A 20,428-nucleotide genomic window follows, 5' to 3' on the forward strand; every position below is an offset into this window, starting at 1 on the left:
GTAGAAATTTCTCATTTCCCACCCTGGTTTTCAGTTTCTCCTTATTTCTCCCATATAGTTAAATGCCCTTTCCCATAACCATACATTTAACAAGCTGAAAAAAATATATTTGCCGAAAACACAAATTCTAGAAATTTTAGAGAATGCTAGAAATTGCAGAAATAAAAATCAGCAGGAATAAATAGCCATTAAAACACATTTAAACACTGAGAATTTTGGTCAACGTGATCCTGGAAAAACCCCCTACAACTCTTGGGGAAAACCAGTTTGAGAGCTCTTGTTTATTTTTGGAAAATGCCTTTTTATAGTAAGAGAAATGTTCAACAAAAAAATCAGCAAACAGACTTTAACAACTTATCTCAGCCTGGCCGAAACTCAGCCTTGCTGATACACCGTTGTTGATACTCCGCAACTGTTACACCGCTGCTGTTGTTGATACACAGCTACTGATACACCGGTGCTGTTGCTGATACACCGCAGTTGTTGCTGATACACAGCTGCTGATACACCGCTGTTGTTGTTGATACACCGCTGTTGTTGTTGATACACCGCTGCTAATACTCCACAGCTCTTACACTGCCCAGAAATCTCCCTTGCTCTCTTGCTCTCCTTCTCTCAATCTTCTCATGAAAAATTGAATCGAATATGTGTGATCTTTTCCTCCTTTTCCTCCCTTAATATAACTCCAAGTGACTTTTGGGTGATCCAAGTGACTTTTGGGTGATCTCTAAATCCAATGGCTGAAATAGCTTTAGATCAATGGCTGAGATTAAATGTTCATTTAAATCTCACTTTTTATTTTTTAATTCACCCCACTTTAATAAAGACCCACTCATCAATGGAAATATACTCAAGCTTCACAGCTCCCTTCTGAACATAGTCTCTGATGAAATGATATCTGATCCCGATATGCTTTGACCTGTCATGAAATAATGGATTCTCCGTGAGTTTAATGCAACTTTGATTATCACAGTAAATCACTGAAGGTCTCAACGGCTGACCAAATAAGCCAAACAACATCTTGCGAAGCCAGATAGCCTCAAAACTAGCTAGACTAGCTGCCATATACTCTGCTTCCGCTGAACTCAGTGCTACTGGCTGCTGCTTCTGGCTGAACCATGACACTACTGCTGAACCCAACCCAAAACAACACCCTGAAGTGCTCTTCCTATCAGAAGCACAACCTGCCGAATCAGAATCAGTGTATCCTGCCAATCTCACTCCATATCCCTACCTGTAGTCCAAACCATAATCCACTGTCCCCTGCATGTACCGCAAAATGTGTTTTGCAGCCACCCAATGAACCTTCCTAGGCTCAGACATAAACTGACTCATCGTGTTGACTGCAAAACAGATATCTGGTCTAGTGTTGACCAAATACATCAAGGAACCAATCAGTTGCCTGTACAAGGTGGGATCCACCAACTCGGAATCTGAAGCATGAAGCTTCTTCCATTTGGTGATCATCGGTGTCGACATGGGTCTACAATACTCCATGTGAAATCTGCTAAGGATGTCCACAATATACTTCCCCTGCCCCAGGAAGAAATGCCCCTCCTCCTGCCACACCTCCAAACCCAAAAAGTAATGCATCAAGTCGATGTCCTTCATCTCAAACTCTATTGCAAGATCTCTCTTGCAGTGCTCTATGAGTCTCTCTGCACCTGTAATGATCAAGTCATCCACATATAGCACCAGAATGAGAGGCTCCTCACCAATCACAATAAAGTAAAGGTTCAGATCTGCCTCACTCTTTGTGAAACCCATCCCCTACAAATATGTATCTATCCTGGAGTACCAAGCTCTGGGAGCTTGCTTCAGGCCATAAAGGGCCTTCTTCAGTCTGCACACATGGGACTCCTTCCCATGCACCTCAAAGCCCTGTGGTTGCTCAATGTACACCTCCTCCTGTATGAAGCCATTGAGAAATGCGGTCTTCACATCCATCTGGTGGATCTTCCAACCCATCTCTACTGTTATCGATATAATGGAGTGGATCGAAGTATATCAGGCCACGGGAGCGAAGGTCTCCTCATAATCAACTCCCTCTATCTGGGAGAACCCTCTAGCCACAAACCTCGCTTTGAATTTCTCAATGCTGCCATCTGCAGCATGCTTTACCTTGTAAAGCCATCTGGAAGTAACCACGGATTTTCCCTCAGGCCTCGGCACCACCTCCCAAACATCATTCTTCATGATAGAAGAATACTCCTCCTGCATGGCCTCTCTCCAGACCTGCTGGCTAGCTGCCTCCTCATAGCTAGAAGGCTCAAAGTCAAGGATGCTGGTAACCACCGCCATATAGCTACAAAACCTCTCAGGTGACCTACTCTCTCTGACCGGCCTCTTCGGCTCAGTAACAGATGTGGCATCTCTCAAGGTGTCCTGAAGCCACTTGGGCTTTCTCTTCCGTGAGCATGCTTCTCCCATAGGAGAATGGAACTCCTCCTCCTCATCACCATCAGTAGCCTGAACTCCTGACTGTCTGTCTGTTGTCCTCCTGCCTGCACCTGAACCTGTAGAAGCTGAGGCACCGTGTGAGCTGTCCATCAATGGACTCCCTAGTGAACTGCTTTGGATGCTGCCCAGAGCACCACCCCTCTAGCTCGGCGAGCCACTGCTCACTGACGGACCTGACATCCTCATAGATGTACCTCCGGATCCTCCTGATCCCTGCCCACTGGATCCCTGCGACTGACTCAACTGCTGCTGAGGGTCTGGCTGATCCAGATACTCTAACTCCCGTGACCTCGTAAAGACCCTGTCCTCCTCGAACTTCACATCCTATCTGACAACAACTCTCCTCTGTGCAAGAATGTAAATCCGAAAGGCCTTTGAGGTCTCACTGTAGCCCACAAAGATACCCTTCTCTGCGGTGGGCTCTAGTTTGGTCCTCTTCTCCTTGGGTATATAGGAGTATGTAATGCATCCAAAGATATGAAGATGACCAATATCAGGCTTCTTCCCAGAGAAAGCCTCCTCCGGAGTCATGTGCCCCAAGGCACGATGCGGACTCCTGTTCTGCAAGTAAACAGCTGTGTTGCAGGCCTCTACCCACAAGAACAATGGCAACCCCTGATCATGTAACATGGCTTTGGCAGCCCCTATGATGGATCTGTTCTTCCTCTCCGCAACCCCGTTCTGCTGGGGGTTGTAAGGAACAGTGAACTCCCTCCTAATGCTTGCCTCTGCATAATAGTCAACAAACTCTCCAAGGGTGTACTCTCCTCCATTGTCTGACCTCAAGGACTTGATCTTTCGACCTGTCTCAATCTCCACAAGAGCTCTGAACTCCTGAAACCGCTTGAAGACCTAACTCTTGGTCTTCAAAAAATAAATCCAGGTCCTCCTGGAGTGATGATCAATGAATAAAACTTAGTACTCATATCCACTCGAGGAAACATGAGACATCCGACCGCTCACATCGGAACGAATCAAATCAAGTATCCCTGTCGCTCTGTTGTCACTGCTGGGAAAAGGGGATTTGGCAAATTTGCCCATCGCACAACCTTTGCAAGTATCAAAGTGATCAGTACTGAAATCTGGCACACCTGTAGTGATCTCCCGCAATGTCCTTAAGGCTCCATGATACATATGTCCCATCCTGCGGTGCCAAATCTCACGCAGCTCAGAACTGCTAGCTCTGTTGTCGGTACTACTGCTCAATGCCAAAAGGGGCTGGAATGCAAACTTGTACACCTTTGCATGGCGTACACCTATCACACTAGCTGAATCAGCTGGAGTGCTCCTGGGATACATCAACACCTGTCTACCCCTGAACAGTACCTCATATCCTCTGTCCTCCAAAGCTGAGATGGATATGAGGTTCTTCCTCATCCCTGGCACATAAAGAACCTCTGACACCTTTAAGGGAGGTTTGGACTCCCTCTGAAATGTCACTGTCCCCACCCCGACTACTCTAACAACTTTGTCATCACCGAGCACTACCTCAATATCAGTGCCACTTTCTGAAAGCTCTGAGAAGTACTCACAGACTCCTGTCATATGACGTGAAGCCCCATTGTCCACATACCAGATACCTGAAGATGCTCCGCTAATCGAGGGAAAAGCATGCTCCCTCTGAACCTGTGTGGCAGGTGATCCTGCACTAGAGGACTCACACGTAGTGAATGCAAACACTCGGTCAAAACGACCAGCAAAGTCCTCAATCTCTGCTGAAGCTTCCACGTCTTGGTTCTTCCCCTTCTTCTTCTTCTTCTCCGGACACACAACTGCATAGTGTCCCATCTTTTGACAATTCCAACACTTCACCTTGGAATAGTCCTTCTGTGTGTTCCCATGTTTACCTTTACCTTTGCCTTTTCCCCCACCACTGCTTGTGGAAGCCTGCTTCTTCCCTTTCCCTTTCTTGCCTCCTGCCACCAGTGCTACATCTTCATCCTGCTCAACTGGCTTGGCTACCCCAAGCTGACCTTTCCTGATCTCAGTCTGAATGCAATCATCTCAAAACCTCTCCCATGTGGGAAGGGTCTCACATGCACAAACCCCATCAGCAAAGTTCAACCATGTACGGGGGAGGCCATTCACTGCAATCTGCACCAACTCAATGGGTGGAATGGCCTCTCCAATCGCTGCCAACTCATCTCTCACATTAGTAATCTTTGTGAGATATCTAGCTGCACTATCATTACCCATCTTAATGTTCTTCAGCTTCTCCTTCAGGACCATCTTCCGGTTCTCATTGGTACTCTGGTAGAGATTGGACAACGCTGTCCACATCTCATGGGCATTTCTCTTTCCTCTCACATGAGGAATGCAATGGTCTTTGATTCCGTCTAGAATCAGCCTCTTACCCTTGTTGTTCTTTTTATTATAAGCTGTCAACTGAGTAGCATCAGTAGAGACAACAATAGGGTTCTGTGTGGTATGCACCATGATATCCCAGACTTCTGCCTCCTCAAAGATACTCTACATTCTCTCCTTCCAAACGCTGTAATTTATATGTCCATCCAGCCTATCCTCTACCCTCAATCCCAATGACATCCTGCTGTCCTAAAACTGAAAAATAGCACTGCTGTAGTAAAGATAAAACTGTTGTTTATGAAAAAATCAGCTCGCTGGAATTTTCTGAGTGAAAAATCAGCAACTGTAATTTTTCCTTTTTGCTGTCCCAAACTGCCCTTCAGCACTCAAGCTCTGATACCATGTAGAGATTTCTCATTTCCCACCCCGGTTTTCAGTTTCTCCTTATTTCTCCCATATAGTTAAATGCCCTTTCTCATAACCATACATTTAACAAGCTGAAAAAAATAAATTTGCCGAAAACACAAATTCTGGAAATTTTACAGAATGTTGGAAATTGCAGAAATAAAAATCAGCAGTAATAAATAGCCATTAAAACACATTTAAACACTGAGAATTTTGGTCAATGTGACCCTGGAAAAACCCCCTACAACTCTTGGGGAAATCCAGTTTGAGAGTTGTTCTTTATTTCTGGAAAATGCCTTTTTACAGTAAGAGAAATGTTCAGCAAAAAAATCAGAAAACAGACTTTAACAACTTATCTCAGCCTTGCTGAAACTCAGCCTTGCTGATACACCACTGCTGATACTCCGCAGCTGTTACACCACTGCTGATACACCGCTGCTGTTGCTGATACACAACTGCTGATACACCGCTATTGTTGCTGATACACAGCTGCTGATACACCGCTGTTGTTGCTGATACACAGCTGCTGATACACCGCTGTTGTTGTTGATACACCGCTGCTAATACTCCGCAGTTGTTACACCGCCCAGAAATCTCCCTTGCTCTCTTTCTCTCCTTCTCTCAATCTGCTCATGAAAGAATTGAATCGAATATGTGTGATCTTTTCCTCCTTTTCCTCCCTTAATATAACTCCAAGTGACTTTTGGGTGATCCAAGTGACTTTTGGGTGATCTCTAAATCCAATGGCTGAAATAGATTTAGATCAATGGCTGAGATTAAATGCTCATTTAAATCTCACTTTAGGAGAAAAATTAAATTCTTTTGGACACTTTTCCCTAGGCCAAAGATCAAAGCCTAAGGGAACCACCTGTCCTCCGTTACCAAATTTCAACATATACACATAACCCTATTTTGCCATTCTTTTTTCGGACTAGGACTAGGTTGACCACGACTCTGAGTACCTTAAAGGCATTATGATTTTAGCTTGTAGACATTTCCTCACTTCTTTTTCAGTAGATGGGAGTAAGAGTGGATTAATTTGGCTGAGCTTCTACTTGCATGGTTTTACTCCACTCTTTAAAGGAATATTGTGATGTATGATGTTAGTATCAAATGCTTTTAAATCCTCATAAGACCAAGCAAAAACATCCCAACACATTTTGAAGAGATTTAAATACCTGTGTTTATATTGTGCAGGGATTCCTTTAGATAGTATGACTGTTTGGGGTTTGTCTTCAGAGCCGATATTGCAATCATTCTTATTAAATAATATTTCCATTGGGACTAGCCCACGAGGAATAGTATTCCCTTCTAGTTGTAGAATTTTATGTCCAGCCACTGCATCTTCCCATGAATTTGGCTCTTGATCTGCCTCTTTTTCCTCTCCTTCATAAATAGTTGGGTTAGTGAACTCCAAAAATACTTCTATAGTTTTTTGAACTTCTCATCATCCTCGAATACCTGGCCATTCATGACATTATTAGGTATAGAGGGTCTGTGTCCGGCGTCCACCTCGTACCTGAGAAGCGGGTTTTGAGGAGATTTGAAATTTCTTGTTGCTAAAGCAAGGGAATAAGCCATTTTGTTTCCTTCTCTAGGCATAAATTAGATATTAAAGGTGTGGAATAATTTATCAATTAAATCCCATACTTCCTTTCGGTAAGTCCTCAATATGGGGTGTTTAGCATGGCATTGATTTTGGATCTTCTTTACAATCAGCTGACAGTCTTTGTGCACAGTGAAGCATTTAATATTCATATTCCTTGCTATTTGTAGCCCAAGGAGAAATGCTTCATACTCTTTCACATTGTTGGTTTCCTCAAAATCTAGCTTGAATGAGAGAGGTATCAATATTCCCTCACGACTCACCAACAATAGTCCTACTCCATTTCCCTCTTTCGAACTCACTCCATCAAAGTATAATTTCCATTCTTTGTTTTTATATATGTGCTAGTCATCTAAATACATCGTCAGATGTACTTGCGTTTCTACTAAGATGGTCTCATTTTCTTCTAGGAACAGGGAAGAGAGGTCACTTTATTTTCAATACACTGGAGAATTTTTAGAACCTTTAGCTGTAGTCACTATTTTTACAAATCTGGACTCTCTGTACAACCTGCTTTCTCCCCTCCAAATGTGGGAATAGTGGCATAAGTTAGATCTAATTTGATAGGGCCCCCCACCTTGGATCCCCACTATTTCCATCACTATTCTCTTCACAGGGATCTGAACCAATTTTACCACTGGATATTTTATCATTCCCAAGTATTTTACCCTCTTAGAGTAAAAGGAGTATATTTCCTTGTAGGGTCTGGTGATTTGCAAGCCAAGTTGTGGGTTATAACCTTGGTTGTTACCTTGAGCATTCTGTTTTGGGAGGACTCTTGTTCTCAAGCTCAAGTTCCACCACGTTATGAGATAAACTTTTAATGAGTTTATCCATTTCCTCCCACTTCATATTTGGTAATTCTTTAGCTTGACCAGAGGACAAAGTTTCTTCTTTCTCATTTTTCTTCTCAGTAGGTTCATTCTTTCCTCTTGAATTCCTTGCCGAGGTGAAATTTTCTTTGACCTTAAGAGCATCAACTTGGAGTTGATCCAAAGTACAAGACTCTCCTCTACCTAAGGGTAAAGCCAAATTTGCAGTGAAAGGCTCCAACAAATATTACACGAGCAATAGCTTGAGGAGGCTTTATCTCAATAGGCAAGTTATTATACTTCTTATTGAACCTTTTTATTGAACCTTTTTATTTTATCAGTATATAATTATTTGACATATGCAACTACAAAATATAATAATCTTTGGTTGCCCTGATATGAGTCATTCACTTCCATCTTCCATCATTGGTCCAATGGCTGCATCAACTTGTTTTATCTAAATAACTCATATGTATGTATTATGTGTTGAAGGAAAAGTAACTAGGTTCGATTTTCATTATGACTTGTATCTATAATATTATGAAGAAAATTTTTATTCCTTGCATCATGGGTTTCATGAGCAAGGTGTGTTTACCATAGGTCAAATAATTCTTCTTGATGTCTTTAGGATTTATTATGTTTCATAGTAAATATAATTGATATGTTAGCCGAGAACTAAGGCACTCATGTCAGCTTGATACATGATCATTGTCTCATATATATAGGAGTTAACGTAAGGTTAAAAAGATCATCTTCAAGATAGTCTACACATCACATTCATCAATAAAAAGAACACATACACTATGGTTGTCTCGGAAACATCTCGGTATCAGAAGTTTGGTCTGAATATATAAACAAGTGTTCCATACTTTGCAAATGTGGAAGCGAAGATAGTTGATATAGTCCTCGCAAGACTGTAAAGAGAAGCTCGGTGATACAATCCTCGCAAGACTGTAAGAAGGTCGATCATATGCATCTCTCAAAAGTCTGTAAGGAGGTCATAATAATCCGGTAATATATATTTGGAAAGTCTACACACAGTGATGTGACTCAGAAGATTAGTTAAAAGTTGTTTTTGCTAGTCTCTTGAAACTCTAAAGCCCCGATCAATCGATACTTGAACACCCCATCACCAGTTATCTCAATCTCTTGAAAGCCCCATATTTCAAGGTTCCATTAGCAAGGTTCCACATATTAGATCGGATGAGACTCTGTTAAGAGTAGTACATTAAGAAATCCTTGATAACTAATACCCTAATCTCTCGACACTCGATATCCCGGTATCCCTTGGAAAAAAATTTAGTTCAAAGGAATCTACTAAGACAACTCATATTATAAAATTTGTAATTTGTTTCATGAATGTGTTTATGCTCTAAAATTTTAATATGCCAAAATTCAATAATTGGTAATGTTAACTAATATAAAAGAGTATCTATCAGTTGACATTCTATCTATACTAGGATAGAAATGTACCAGAGAAATGTTTTAGGTGCATTGATTCGTGTTATTCCAGTGAGCTAACATTCCAATATGTCCCATAATAGAGATGAAGGTAATTTCAAATGTTAGGAATTAGTTTGAGTGGGTTGATGAAAATGATTTTAGATGTAATGAAACATGCTAAGGAGAAATAAATAATAGAGAGTTGATGCGTGTGAGGAAAAATTACCAGCAGCTACATCACTTGACAGGTCTCATGATATGCGAGGCTTGATCTTCTAATATCCCAATAGCATGGGTGATGATACTTAAATATCTAATTATTTGGTGAATATTTTATCAATATATAATTATTTGTCATATGAAACTACAAAATATAATAATCTTGTGTTGCCCTGATATGATTCATTCACTTCCATCTTCACTTCCATCTTCCATCATTGGTCCAATGGTTGCATCAACTTGTTTTATCTAGATAACTCATATGTAGGTATTATGTATTGAAGGAAAAGTAACTACATTTGGTTTTCATTTAGATTTGAATCATGGGTTTCATGAGCAAGATGTGTTTACCATAGGTCAAAGAATCCTTCTTGATGTCTTTAGGATTTTTCATGTTTCATCATAAGTGTTATGAAAGTCATAAGATCAAAGGTTAAGCTCCAAGAGAAGTCTCACTATTATCATGCAAAGCCGCTCTACAATACGCAATAAATCTCCTTGACATGTCGGCCGAGAACTAAGGCACTCCTGCCGGCTTCATACATGATCGTTGAATCATATATATAAGAGTTAATGTAAGGTTAAAAATATCATCTTCAGAATAGTCTACAAATTAGAGTCATCAATAAAAAGAACACATACAATGTGGTTATCTTGGAAGCATCTCGGTCTTGGTAGTTTGGTCTCGATATATAAACAAGTGTTCCATATCTCGCAAATATGGAAGTAAAGGTAGGTGATATAGTCGTCGCAAGACCGTAAAGAGAAGCTCGGTGATACAGTCCTCACAAGGCTGTAAGAAGGTTGATCATATGCATCTCTCGGAAGTCTGTGACGAGCTTAGAATAATCCGGTAATATATATTTGGGAAGTATGTACACAGTGATATCACGTAGATGATTACTCACTTTAATATATAACTCAAAACCAATTAGGGATTGTGAATATATATATATATACACACACACATTGATAGTAAAATGTGACATGCTAAGGTGTCATCTCTGTCATATCTATTGCAACCAATGAAGAACCAAAAGATTGTGGTAAATCAATAGAAGAAGGTGTCAAAGACAGTGGCAGAGAAGACATAAATAGGAGTATAGTGATATCAAGGCAGTAAGTTGTAGACCAAGAAATGCACAAAATAGTGACAAACATCTTGTAGGTAAACTCATGTCTAATTTTTCAAGGGTCTTCATATTAATCTAAATATCTATAAGAATATATTCAAGGGTTTTACTCTCAAGAGGAGAGGTTTTACTCTGGATTGAAACCAACATCTTGTGTACTTGTTTTTATTGTTGATTGTCTATTTTGATAACTATTTGGAGATTGAATAACACACTGATATAACAAAGATAATTAAAGAAGACAACACAAACTGTTATCAATAAGTTTGAGAAGAATCACTAAGCCATGAATTGCTCTAGATTCTTAAATTTGTAATCAGAGTTATGGTTCATGGGGGCATGAAGGAGATCAACTATATCATGGAAAAAATTGTGAATAAGTGTTCATCCCTAACGGGTTTAATCAAGTAATACTTCCAAATAGTGTGGAGAAAATTCTTCTCTTCCAAAGATCTCAAAGTTTCAAGAAACTAAGGAATAGTCTCATCCCTTTCCAGAACATTCCATGATTAAAACATATGGGAAATAGATAGAAGAGCTTCAAGGAATTTGACTGGGTATCACAAGAAACTCAAGACCTTATCTAAAGGAAAGAACTCATACTCGATGGAGCTTGGTAACAACAAGATCTATCATGTCAAAGGAATTGGATCAACATAAATTGCGCTAGAAGGTGGAGGCAACATACATCTCAAAAACATATTATATGTTCCAGGTTTGTACAAAAATATAATTTTAGTTTCATATCTAGAAGAAAAATGAGATAGAGTATCTTTTATAAATGGTAAAGTAGTGATTTGGGCTAGAGAATCAAGCAGTGAAAAAGCTAGATTTATTGGAGTTAGAGAAGGCAAATTATACAAACTCTCATCTCCTCAAAATCGAGCACTTGTCCACATCGAAAGAAGCCCATGTGAATTATGGCATAGGATATTGGACCATCCCCATTAAAAAATTATTCCAACACTAAATTCCATTGTAAATGGTATTCCAAATGTCAAAGAAGAGCATGAAGGAATCTAGAAAGGTTGTGCCATAGGAAAGATTGCAAAGAAACCATTTGCAAATAGTACATCCAGGGCTCAAGATATTTTAGATCTCATTCATTCTGATGTATGTGGGCCCATGTCCAAATCTCTTGGAGGTAGATATACTATGTTACATTCATTAATGATCATTCAAGAACAACTTGGGTTTATCTACTAAAATCCAAGGATGAAGTGTTCACAAAATTTCAAGAATTCAAGACAGAGGTAGAGAATCTTATAGAAAGGAAGGTAAAGATCCTAAGATTAGATAATGGAGGTGAATATACTTCAAAATAACTCATTGTTTTTTATAAGGATTTTGGGATTAAGAGGGAGCTTATTATTCCTTACAATCTTGAACAAAATTGAGTAGTTGAACAAAAGAATAAATGTATAGAAGAAAGTGTCAAAGCTATGTTGCATGATCAAGATCTACCAAAATTCTTGTGGAGCGAAGCAACACAAACTGTAGTATACATTCAAAATAGAAGTCCTCACATGTCACTTGGAAATGTAACTCGAGAAGAAATCTTCACAGTGAAGAAACCTAATGCTGATCATCTCTGAATATTTGGATGTCTAGTATACATTCACATTCCCAAGGGCAAAAGGAAGAAGCGAGATCGTGCAAGCAAGAAAGGAAACTTTGTTTGATATAGAAACTCCTCAAAATCCTACAGAATCTACATAAAGGAAGGACATCAAATATAAGTAAGAAAAGATGTAATCTTTGATGAAAGAATTGAGTTCAAGAAATCCAAGCATCTCCCATATGATTCAGATGAAGAGGATCTTCCTAGTTTTTAGGAAGAAGCTTCTAATGAAGAAGAAGTCTCTCATCAAGAAGAAGAAGGTCCCAGTGAACCAATCACTCTCCTTGAAGAAGGAAAATATCTAATTGGTTAACAACCACTCTCCAAGAAGCAAAAGGTCATATGGCAAATTGAACTTTCAAGGAAAGCAAGAAACCAAAACGGTACTCAAGATATGCAACATACATTTCAAATCTCATTGAAGAAGAAACTTCTACCTTTGAAGAAGCATCCAAACATCAAGAATGGAAAGATGCAATGAATGAGGAGTATCAATCTATCATGAAGAATGGAGTTTTGGAAATTACCCCAAGACCATATAACAAATTAGTGGTAACCTCTAAATGGCTATATATAATCAAGCATACTGCGAATAGAATCATTGACAAATTAAAGGAAAGATTCATGGCTCAAGGCTTCTCTCAGGAAGAGGGAATTGATTATGAATAAACCTTTTCTCCCATTGAAAGGTACACCATGATTTGATTTCTGATATCTCTGGCAGCATCCATGGGATGGAAGGTACATCAAATGTATGTCAAAATAGCTTCTTTGAATGGTACCATAGATGAAGAAGTCTAAATTGGACAACTATTGGGATATGAAGTAAAGGATAGAAAGACCCATGTTTCCAGATTAAAGAAGGCACTCTATGGTCTCAAGGAAGCTCCTAGGGCATGGGATTGAGTAATCATTCGCATCCAAGACTCTTTGAGGATGTGTAGGGCATCCAAGAAAGAGTAGATAAGAGGACTGATATTGTTTGAGGGATGTGGACCCAAGATAAGAATAGTCCTAGAAGGTCATAATCAATTAACACCTGGGTGGGTATGAACCTTGAGAGACAATCATGTCAATGTCTATCATTATTGGTATCGCCAACATTGTGCTCTGATCTACTGAGAGATAGAGTTTTTAGTCAAGGCCTCGATATGTGACAATCTTGGTTATAATTATGCTATACAGATGGATTACTAGTCTGACTCTTCTTCGGAGATCTCTTTAGTGTTGAATACCCATGTACCATTTAATGAATACCAACCTTTTTAAGAGGGAGTGTTGAAGGAAAAGTAACAAGGTTCAGTTTTCATTATGACTTGTATCTATAACGTTATGAAGAAAATTGTAATTCCTTAAATCATGGGTTTCATGAGTAAGATGTCTTTACCATAGGTCAAAGACTTATTCTTTATGTCTTTATAATTTTTTATGTTTTATCATAAGTTTTATGAAATTCATAAGATCAAAGGTTAAGCTCCAAGAGGTGTCACTATTATCATGCAAAGCTTCTCTACAATACGTAATAAATTTCCTTGATATGTCGACCTAGAACTAAGGCACTCTTGTTGGCTTAATAGATGATCATTGACTCATATATATAGGAGTTAATGTAAGGTCAAAAGGATCATCTTTAGAATAGTCTATGCATCACATTCATCAATAAAAATAATGGACACTTTGGTTATCTTGGAAGCATCTTAGTCTCAGAACTATGGTCTCGATATATAAACAAGTGTTCCATACCTCACAAATCTAGAAGAAAAGATAGGTCATAAAGTCCTCGCAATACCGTAAAGAGAACCTCATTGATATCTTCCTCGCAAGGCAGTAATAAGGTCGATCATATGCATATCTCAGATGTCTGTAAGGAGCTCAAAGTAATTCGGTAATATATATATTGGAAAGTCTATACACAGTGATATCACTCAGAGGATTACTCACTATAATATATATCTCAGAACCAATTAAGGGATTGTGCATATATATATATATATATATATATATATATATATATATATATATATATATATATATATATATATATATATATATATATATATATATATATATATATATATATATATATATATATATATATATATATATATATACATATATATATATATACATGCTGATAGTACAAAGTGCAACGCTAAGAAGTGGTGTCCCTCATATCTATTGCAACCAATGAAGAACCAAAGGACTGTGGAAAATCGATAGAAGAAAGTGTCGAAGAGAGTGAAAGAGAAGACACAAGGTGAAGCAGTATAGTGATATCAAGGTAGTAAGTTGTAGACCAAGAAGTGAATAGAATAGTGAAAAACATCTTGGAGGTAACCTTGTGTCTATTTTGTCAAGGGTGATGGTATTCATCTAAATATCTATAAGAAGAGATTCAAGGGTTTTATTCTCAAGAGGATAGGTTTTGGCTTAGCTTCGAGCCAACATCTTGTGTACTTATTTTTATTGTTGATCGTCCGTTTTGATAATTGTTTGAATAACTGACTAATTTCTCATGATTTTTGAATTGTTCACTTAGCACTCGTTGCATCAGGTGATGCTCACAAGGGTGAAGAAGTGGGATTGAAACTAGTGAAATGAATCAACCGATGCAATGAGTGCTAAGTGAACTATTCAAAAATCATGAGAAATTAGTCAGTTACGACTACCTCTCATGGAAATGTTCATATGTGAATGACTTACTTAACGCAGTTGAAACCCAAAATGATATATAATATAATGCATTGCGTAAAGCCCCCATACTTAAATTCAAAAATTGTTTGAATATTGAAGAACACACTAATTTAACAAAGATAATTGAAGAAGACAACACACACTATTATCAATAAGTTTGAGAAGAATCACTAAGTCATGAATTTCCCTAGATTCTTCAACATTATGGAACTATAATGTTGATTAAGTATGTTTTTTTAAGGATGGTTCACGGACACTGAGTGACTGTTACATCTGCGTGAAAATCCAAGTAGATCAAACTGAAAATATCTACCCGTCATCGAAACTAGCAAGGCCTAACCCCAAGCGAATCAACGATATTTGACCCTGTGACCTCATAATAAGTGAGGTACTTAGCAACACGAACTCGAACAACTAAGCAATCCGTTGGTGCTTTACTGATTAAGTATGTGTTTTTTTTTTTTTTTTTTTTCCAACGGAAAAATCGTAATCTTTCATTATATGGTGAAAAATGACATGTATTAAATGTTGTTCAGCATATGCGGATTTCCTTCATGGCTTTAGAGTCTATGGTCCTTCCTGTATATATCAATACCATATCAAAAAATCATCACACATGATGATGCTATATCAAATTGTCAAAAATAAACATACACAGGATGTTATGTATAATAAGCAAAATATATAATTGCACCTCGCAGGATGCTATTCATAAGTAAAACGCGTTTCCTACATCATCATATATACATGGAAAAATCAGTGGTCATCCACCCGGGGGTAGATTTGGTCTATGTAAGGCCTGTAGTAGTATTGATATTGTGATCTGCCCCTCTTTTCATGGATTATCCACTCTCCTCTTGGAATGTGCGTGGCTTCCTTGGATAATCCGTCGGCACTGTGATTATGCTCCCTGTAGATATGATGAACAATGATATTATTAAATTGTGATTTGAGATGCATAACTTCATCCAAAATATTTAAGAGTGTGTGTGCATGACATCTAGATTTCATATTGATCTAGTTTATGATAATATTTGAATCCCCATATATCTGTAAGTCTTTGCAATCATGATTCAATGCAAAATGCATAAGGTGTCTAATGTTAATGAGCTCCACGAAATTGTTCGTTCCTATGCCTAAGCCCATCTTAACTTTGAATTGATGATGAGCTAATAAATATAGAATGAACCCCCCCCGCCACATCCATGCTGCTGCGCAACACCATCGAAGAAGACCCATGGTATGGAGTGATCTATAGGGTCTGGGGCAGCTGGTCTAAATATCCGCGGAGGGGTATATTCCAGAAATTCATGATATGCTGCAATGATTTTGGCAATAACAGATTGCCAACGAATCGAGCCATTTTCAAAGATCAGTTTATTCCTAGCTAGCCAAATTGCCCAGCTAATGATAAGGGGAAGGCACGTGCGGTTTGTACCGGAGTGAGCTCGATACCAAGCCTCCCAAGCTACTAAGATGTTTTCACCCTCCCAATTACCCATGAAGCCGAGCTGCTCAGTTACCTCCTTCCACATTTGTTTAGTTATTCCACATATAAGAAAAAGATGAGTGGTCAATTTGGACTGTTGTTTGTAGAGTATGCACCAGGTGGGACCATGCACAGACCTATGCATGAGTGATTCCCCAGTGGGAACCTTGTTCCGGAGTAAGCACCAGAAGAAGAGTTTTGTCCGGGGTGGGGTCTTTAATTGCCAGATGATCTTCCACCAGCTCTGTATTATTTCTAGCTTTTTGTAATTAATCAGACACAGGTACCCTTCCTTGGGGGAGTAATATCCAGATTCAGCCTTGTCCCACATGAGTTCATCTGGTCCATCTTTAATGTGAATATGATATTCACTCAGAGCATTCGTGTAATCCTCCCAGTTTTGATGCCAATCAGGAGGCAGATTTAACTGCACAGCTGATTCCCATTCTTGAGTTAATATGGATGAGTTCTCCTGATCCGCTATGTGAGCTTTTACTCTAGTATTCTGTTGTTTGAGTAACCTAATAAGCTCTTGTGCGAGATAACACCTCCCTCCACCTCCTGTCCATGGATCCATTCCGATGCATGCCCTGGATCCATCATTTATTCTCCATGTTAGATGGCTGCAGATGAGGGGGAGCGAGTACAACAGAGCTTTCCATATTGTTGATATACTTGTTCCGTTCCAGCCAGGTAATCAGATCCAATCCATGAGTTGTAAGGGCCATATGTATTTGTGGTATGAGATAGATGTCCAAAGATTTTACTTTGTGAGCAAAGTCCATCCCATTTTCACAGCCAAAGCAAGTGCAAAGTGTGTAAGATCCTTAAGGCCCCAACCTCCCCATTTCTTTGGTAGAGTAATGTTGTCCCACCTGATCCAAGAAAAAACTCTTTTATCCCGTTTTCCATTCCAGAGGTATCTACAACATGATTGCTTTAGGCGAGCAAGAATACCTCTAGGTATCCAGGCTAAAGCCATCTAGAATACAGGTGTGGCCTCCAAAACTAATTTAATGAGAACTAGCCTCCTTGCTATGGATAGAAATCGATGGCTCCAGTGCGAGATCCGTTTCTCCAATTTTGTGATCAGCTAGGTCCAATCCATGATCTTGTGTCCCCTTAGCTTGATCCAATAACCCAAATATTTGAACCCCTGATCCAACGGTCGAGGGTTATAAGGGAAACGATGTGTGGCTAGATCAGATTCTTAAGCTGAAGTGTAAGCTTGGGAAATAGTTGATTTTGAGTGGTTAGCCATCATGTCGGTCGCCCTGTAGAATAAGGCGAGAATCTTATCGAAGGTGGTCGAGTCCCGAACACTCCCATCCAAAAATATGATGACATCATCTACAAATAGGAGGTGTGTTAAATAAAATTGATCTGTGATCTTCAAGCCTGATAATCTTCCATTCTGCTTTTCATGATCGATGAGCCTACTCAGTCCTTCCATAACAAGTAGGAAAAGGAGTGGGGAGAGAGGGCATCCCTGCCTGAGACCCCTTAATGAGAAGACTGTATGAGGGGGTTGATATGCAGGCCATTATCCAATTTGTAAAAGGAAGAGGAAAGCCCAGGTGAATAAGCAGTGCCAATTGCTTCATGAATCTAGCGATCTTCAAGAAAAGAAAATTGTTCAGGGAGAATGTGCTGAGAAAGACTAGGTCTGATACGGTTGGCAATTATTTTCGAATAATCTTATAGAGGCAATTGCAGAAGGAAATGGGACGCAAGTCATGAAAAGAGACAAGGGAATCAGTCTTAGGTATGAGAGCTATGAAGGTGGAGTTGACAGCATTGAATAGCCTCCCAGATGAATGGCATTCCTCCACAACCTGAAGGAGATTCGAGGCCAATAAATCATAGAAAGCCAGATAGAATTCAATAGTCCACCCATTGGGCCCTGAGCTTTTATCCTTCTTGAACCACTTCAGAAACCCCTCCAGTTCCTCCAGTGTAACAAGCGAGTTTAATTCATTTGCTTCTTCCTCACCTACAAAACAGGGGAAAAGTCCAGCCACGTGAATGATATCTGCTAAGTTGGCTTCATGGGATACTTTGAACAGACTCCGAAAATAGGATGTGCCCACTCTGGAGAGTTTTTGGAAATTGTCTGCCAGTTCTCCATTAGGAAGGGGCAGATTCCAAGTTTTATTGGTGACCTTCCTTCCTTTGGCATAATTCTGGAAAAATCTGGTATTGTCATCTCCTGCCTTCAACCATATGGCCCTGCTCTTCAATATCCATGCTTCCTCCCTTTCCTTAAGAATCTTGTGTTTTTGCTACTCAATCTCGATCAATTTGCTATTTTCATCAGCTGAGGTAAAGCCAAGATTCCTCTCATCAATCAGATTTTCCAGCTCAGCTTCTATGTCCAGAAACTTCCGATCATCTGTGAACTTCTTCTCCTTAGCCCAAGGCATGGTTAATTGTTTAATCTGAGAGAGATTATGGCAGAAACCCTCTGCTACCAATTTTTGATTTGATATAGGGTGGGATGCCCAATAGTCCTTGATTAGTTTAGTATACTCCTCATCTTGAAGCCAAACATGATTGAATTTAAAGGGAGCCCTTGGCTTGGCTTCGGGTCCCAAAATTTCCAAATAGATAGGAGAATGTTCGGATTTACCCCTTGCCCCGACCCATTGTCTGTATCTGGATAGTTTCTGGAGTAGGGGGATTTTGATCATGAATCTGTCAAGTCTCCTAGCCAGGGCAGCATGCCCTATCCTCTAGTTCCTCTAAGTAGGCATCAACTTATTCATTAGGATATTAGCAAGTTGATGAAGCTCCATAATGTCTTTAAAGAAATCGAACAAGGGGTCAACCTTTGCATGAGATCCCGAGGATTCCCCAAATACCATAGAGAAATTAAGATCCCCCAAAATGATAATCTGATCAATAGCTGTCATGCTTGATCCAAGAAAATTATGCCAGAATTTCTCCCTCCTCTGGTAGGGGCCATAAACATTGATAATCCTCAAGGTCTCCCCTAGCTCGGCCAAGAAGAAATCCATGCCTATGAATCCCACTCCCCCCCAAGTGGTAGATACATTTATTGTCTGAGGATTGTATTCGATGGCTAAGCCTTCAGCCTTACCTATGGCATCCAGTGCATGATGATGCCATCTAGGTCGCAGGGTGGCAAGGGTATGCTCAATGGAATCAACATTGCCCAAAGTTTCTTGCAGCATAAGGATATCAATTGGTTCATTATCAATCAACCTCCGCATGGCTAGTTTCTTGGAGGTACTAGCTAGACCTCTCCAGTTAAAGGATACGAATTTCATGGTGGAACCCCCTCTGCAGTTTTCAGTGCTCTAAGGACCCCTTCCATGGTGGATTGCTTGCCCGATACTACCTTACCTCTAGCTTTCTAAATAGCTTTGGATAGGTTAGATTTGCACCCACGGATGAAAGAGCAAGGGATCCAGGGTAGACCATTCCCAAACCAGAATGTGGTTCGGTACTTGATAAGGGCCTTGACCGCAGGTTGTAAGAGTGTGACAATATCTGGCAGGACGAGGCCACGATCTCTATACGAAGTGAAGAGGACTGGACAGTAGGAGAGGATGGTGCATTGATGGCTGGAGGGGGGGAGATTGCACAAGTAACCAATGATGCGAATACCTCTGACGGTGCATCAATGAAAAGTGATAATGAAGGTGAAAACAGAGGGGAGGAAGTAGATGTACCCGATTTTCGCGCCACCTCTGCTGCTACTGTGGCCCTAGCCTGAGTCAAAGGGAGCGAGGGCACCCTGTTTTCTTCTTCTGCTTCCTTCGATGATCCACCCAAGTTGAAATTCTTTGGTGCCGGTATACTCATACGCGATGCTGAGCCTGGGGCTTGGGATGCCACCACTGGAGAATTTTCTGTTAGAGACGAAGGCAATCCTAGGGAGTCCATTGCTTTCATGAGCAGAGGGAATTCTTTGAATACATTCCTAACCTTGTGACACCTTCTACAATGAAACAATACCCCCTCATAATCCAAGATTTGAATCCTGTTGTAACGCCTCCACTTCAGGGTGATCTTCTCTTCTAAGCCTCCCCTTGTATCCAGGTGAACCAGTATTCTTTCCAGCGCTCGATTTTTTGTCTGAACATAAGTCTTATCATATTCCAAATATGTTCCAAGGGCATATCCAATCCTGATAAACACCGCTTCAGACTAGAATTGTAGGGGTGGACTAGATAATTGTACCCATATAGGTCCTGCTCCAATTTGTTCCCACTCTGG

General features: G+C 39.9%; 1 protein-coding gene across 1 annotated transcript; it reads right to left on the reverse strand.

The window, feature by feature from the left end:
- Positions 1 to 15,866: 15,866 nt before the first annotated feature.
- LOC149185876 (uncharacterized) lies at positions 15,867 to 16,763 on the reverse strand. The gene has a single exon (XM_089409153.1). The coding sequence runs from the start codon at positions 16,761 to 16,763 to the stop codon at positions 15,867 to 15,869; it is 897 nt and encodes a 298-aa protein (XP_089265279.1).
- Between the last annotated feature and the right edge of the window lie 3,665 nt (positions 16,764 to 20,428).

This window comes from Pinus tabuliformis, chromosome 3_1 (genome assembly GCF_031772625.1).
Source record: "Pinus tabuliformis cultivar Carrire ecotype Pingquan chromosome 3_1, CPIR1, whole genome shotgun sequence".
In the NCBI taxonomy this organism is placed as follows: domain Eukaryota; kingdom Viridiplantae; phylum Streptophyta; class Pinopsida; order Pinales; family Pinaceae; genus Pinus; species Pinus tabuliformis.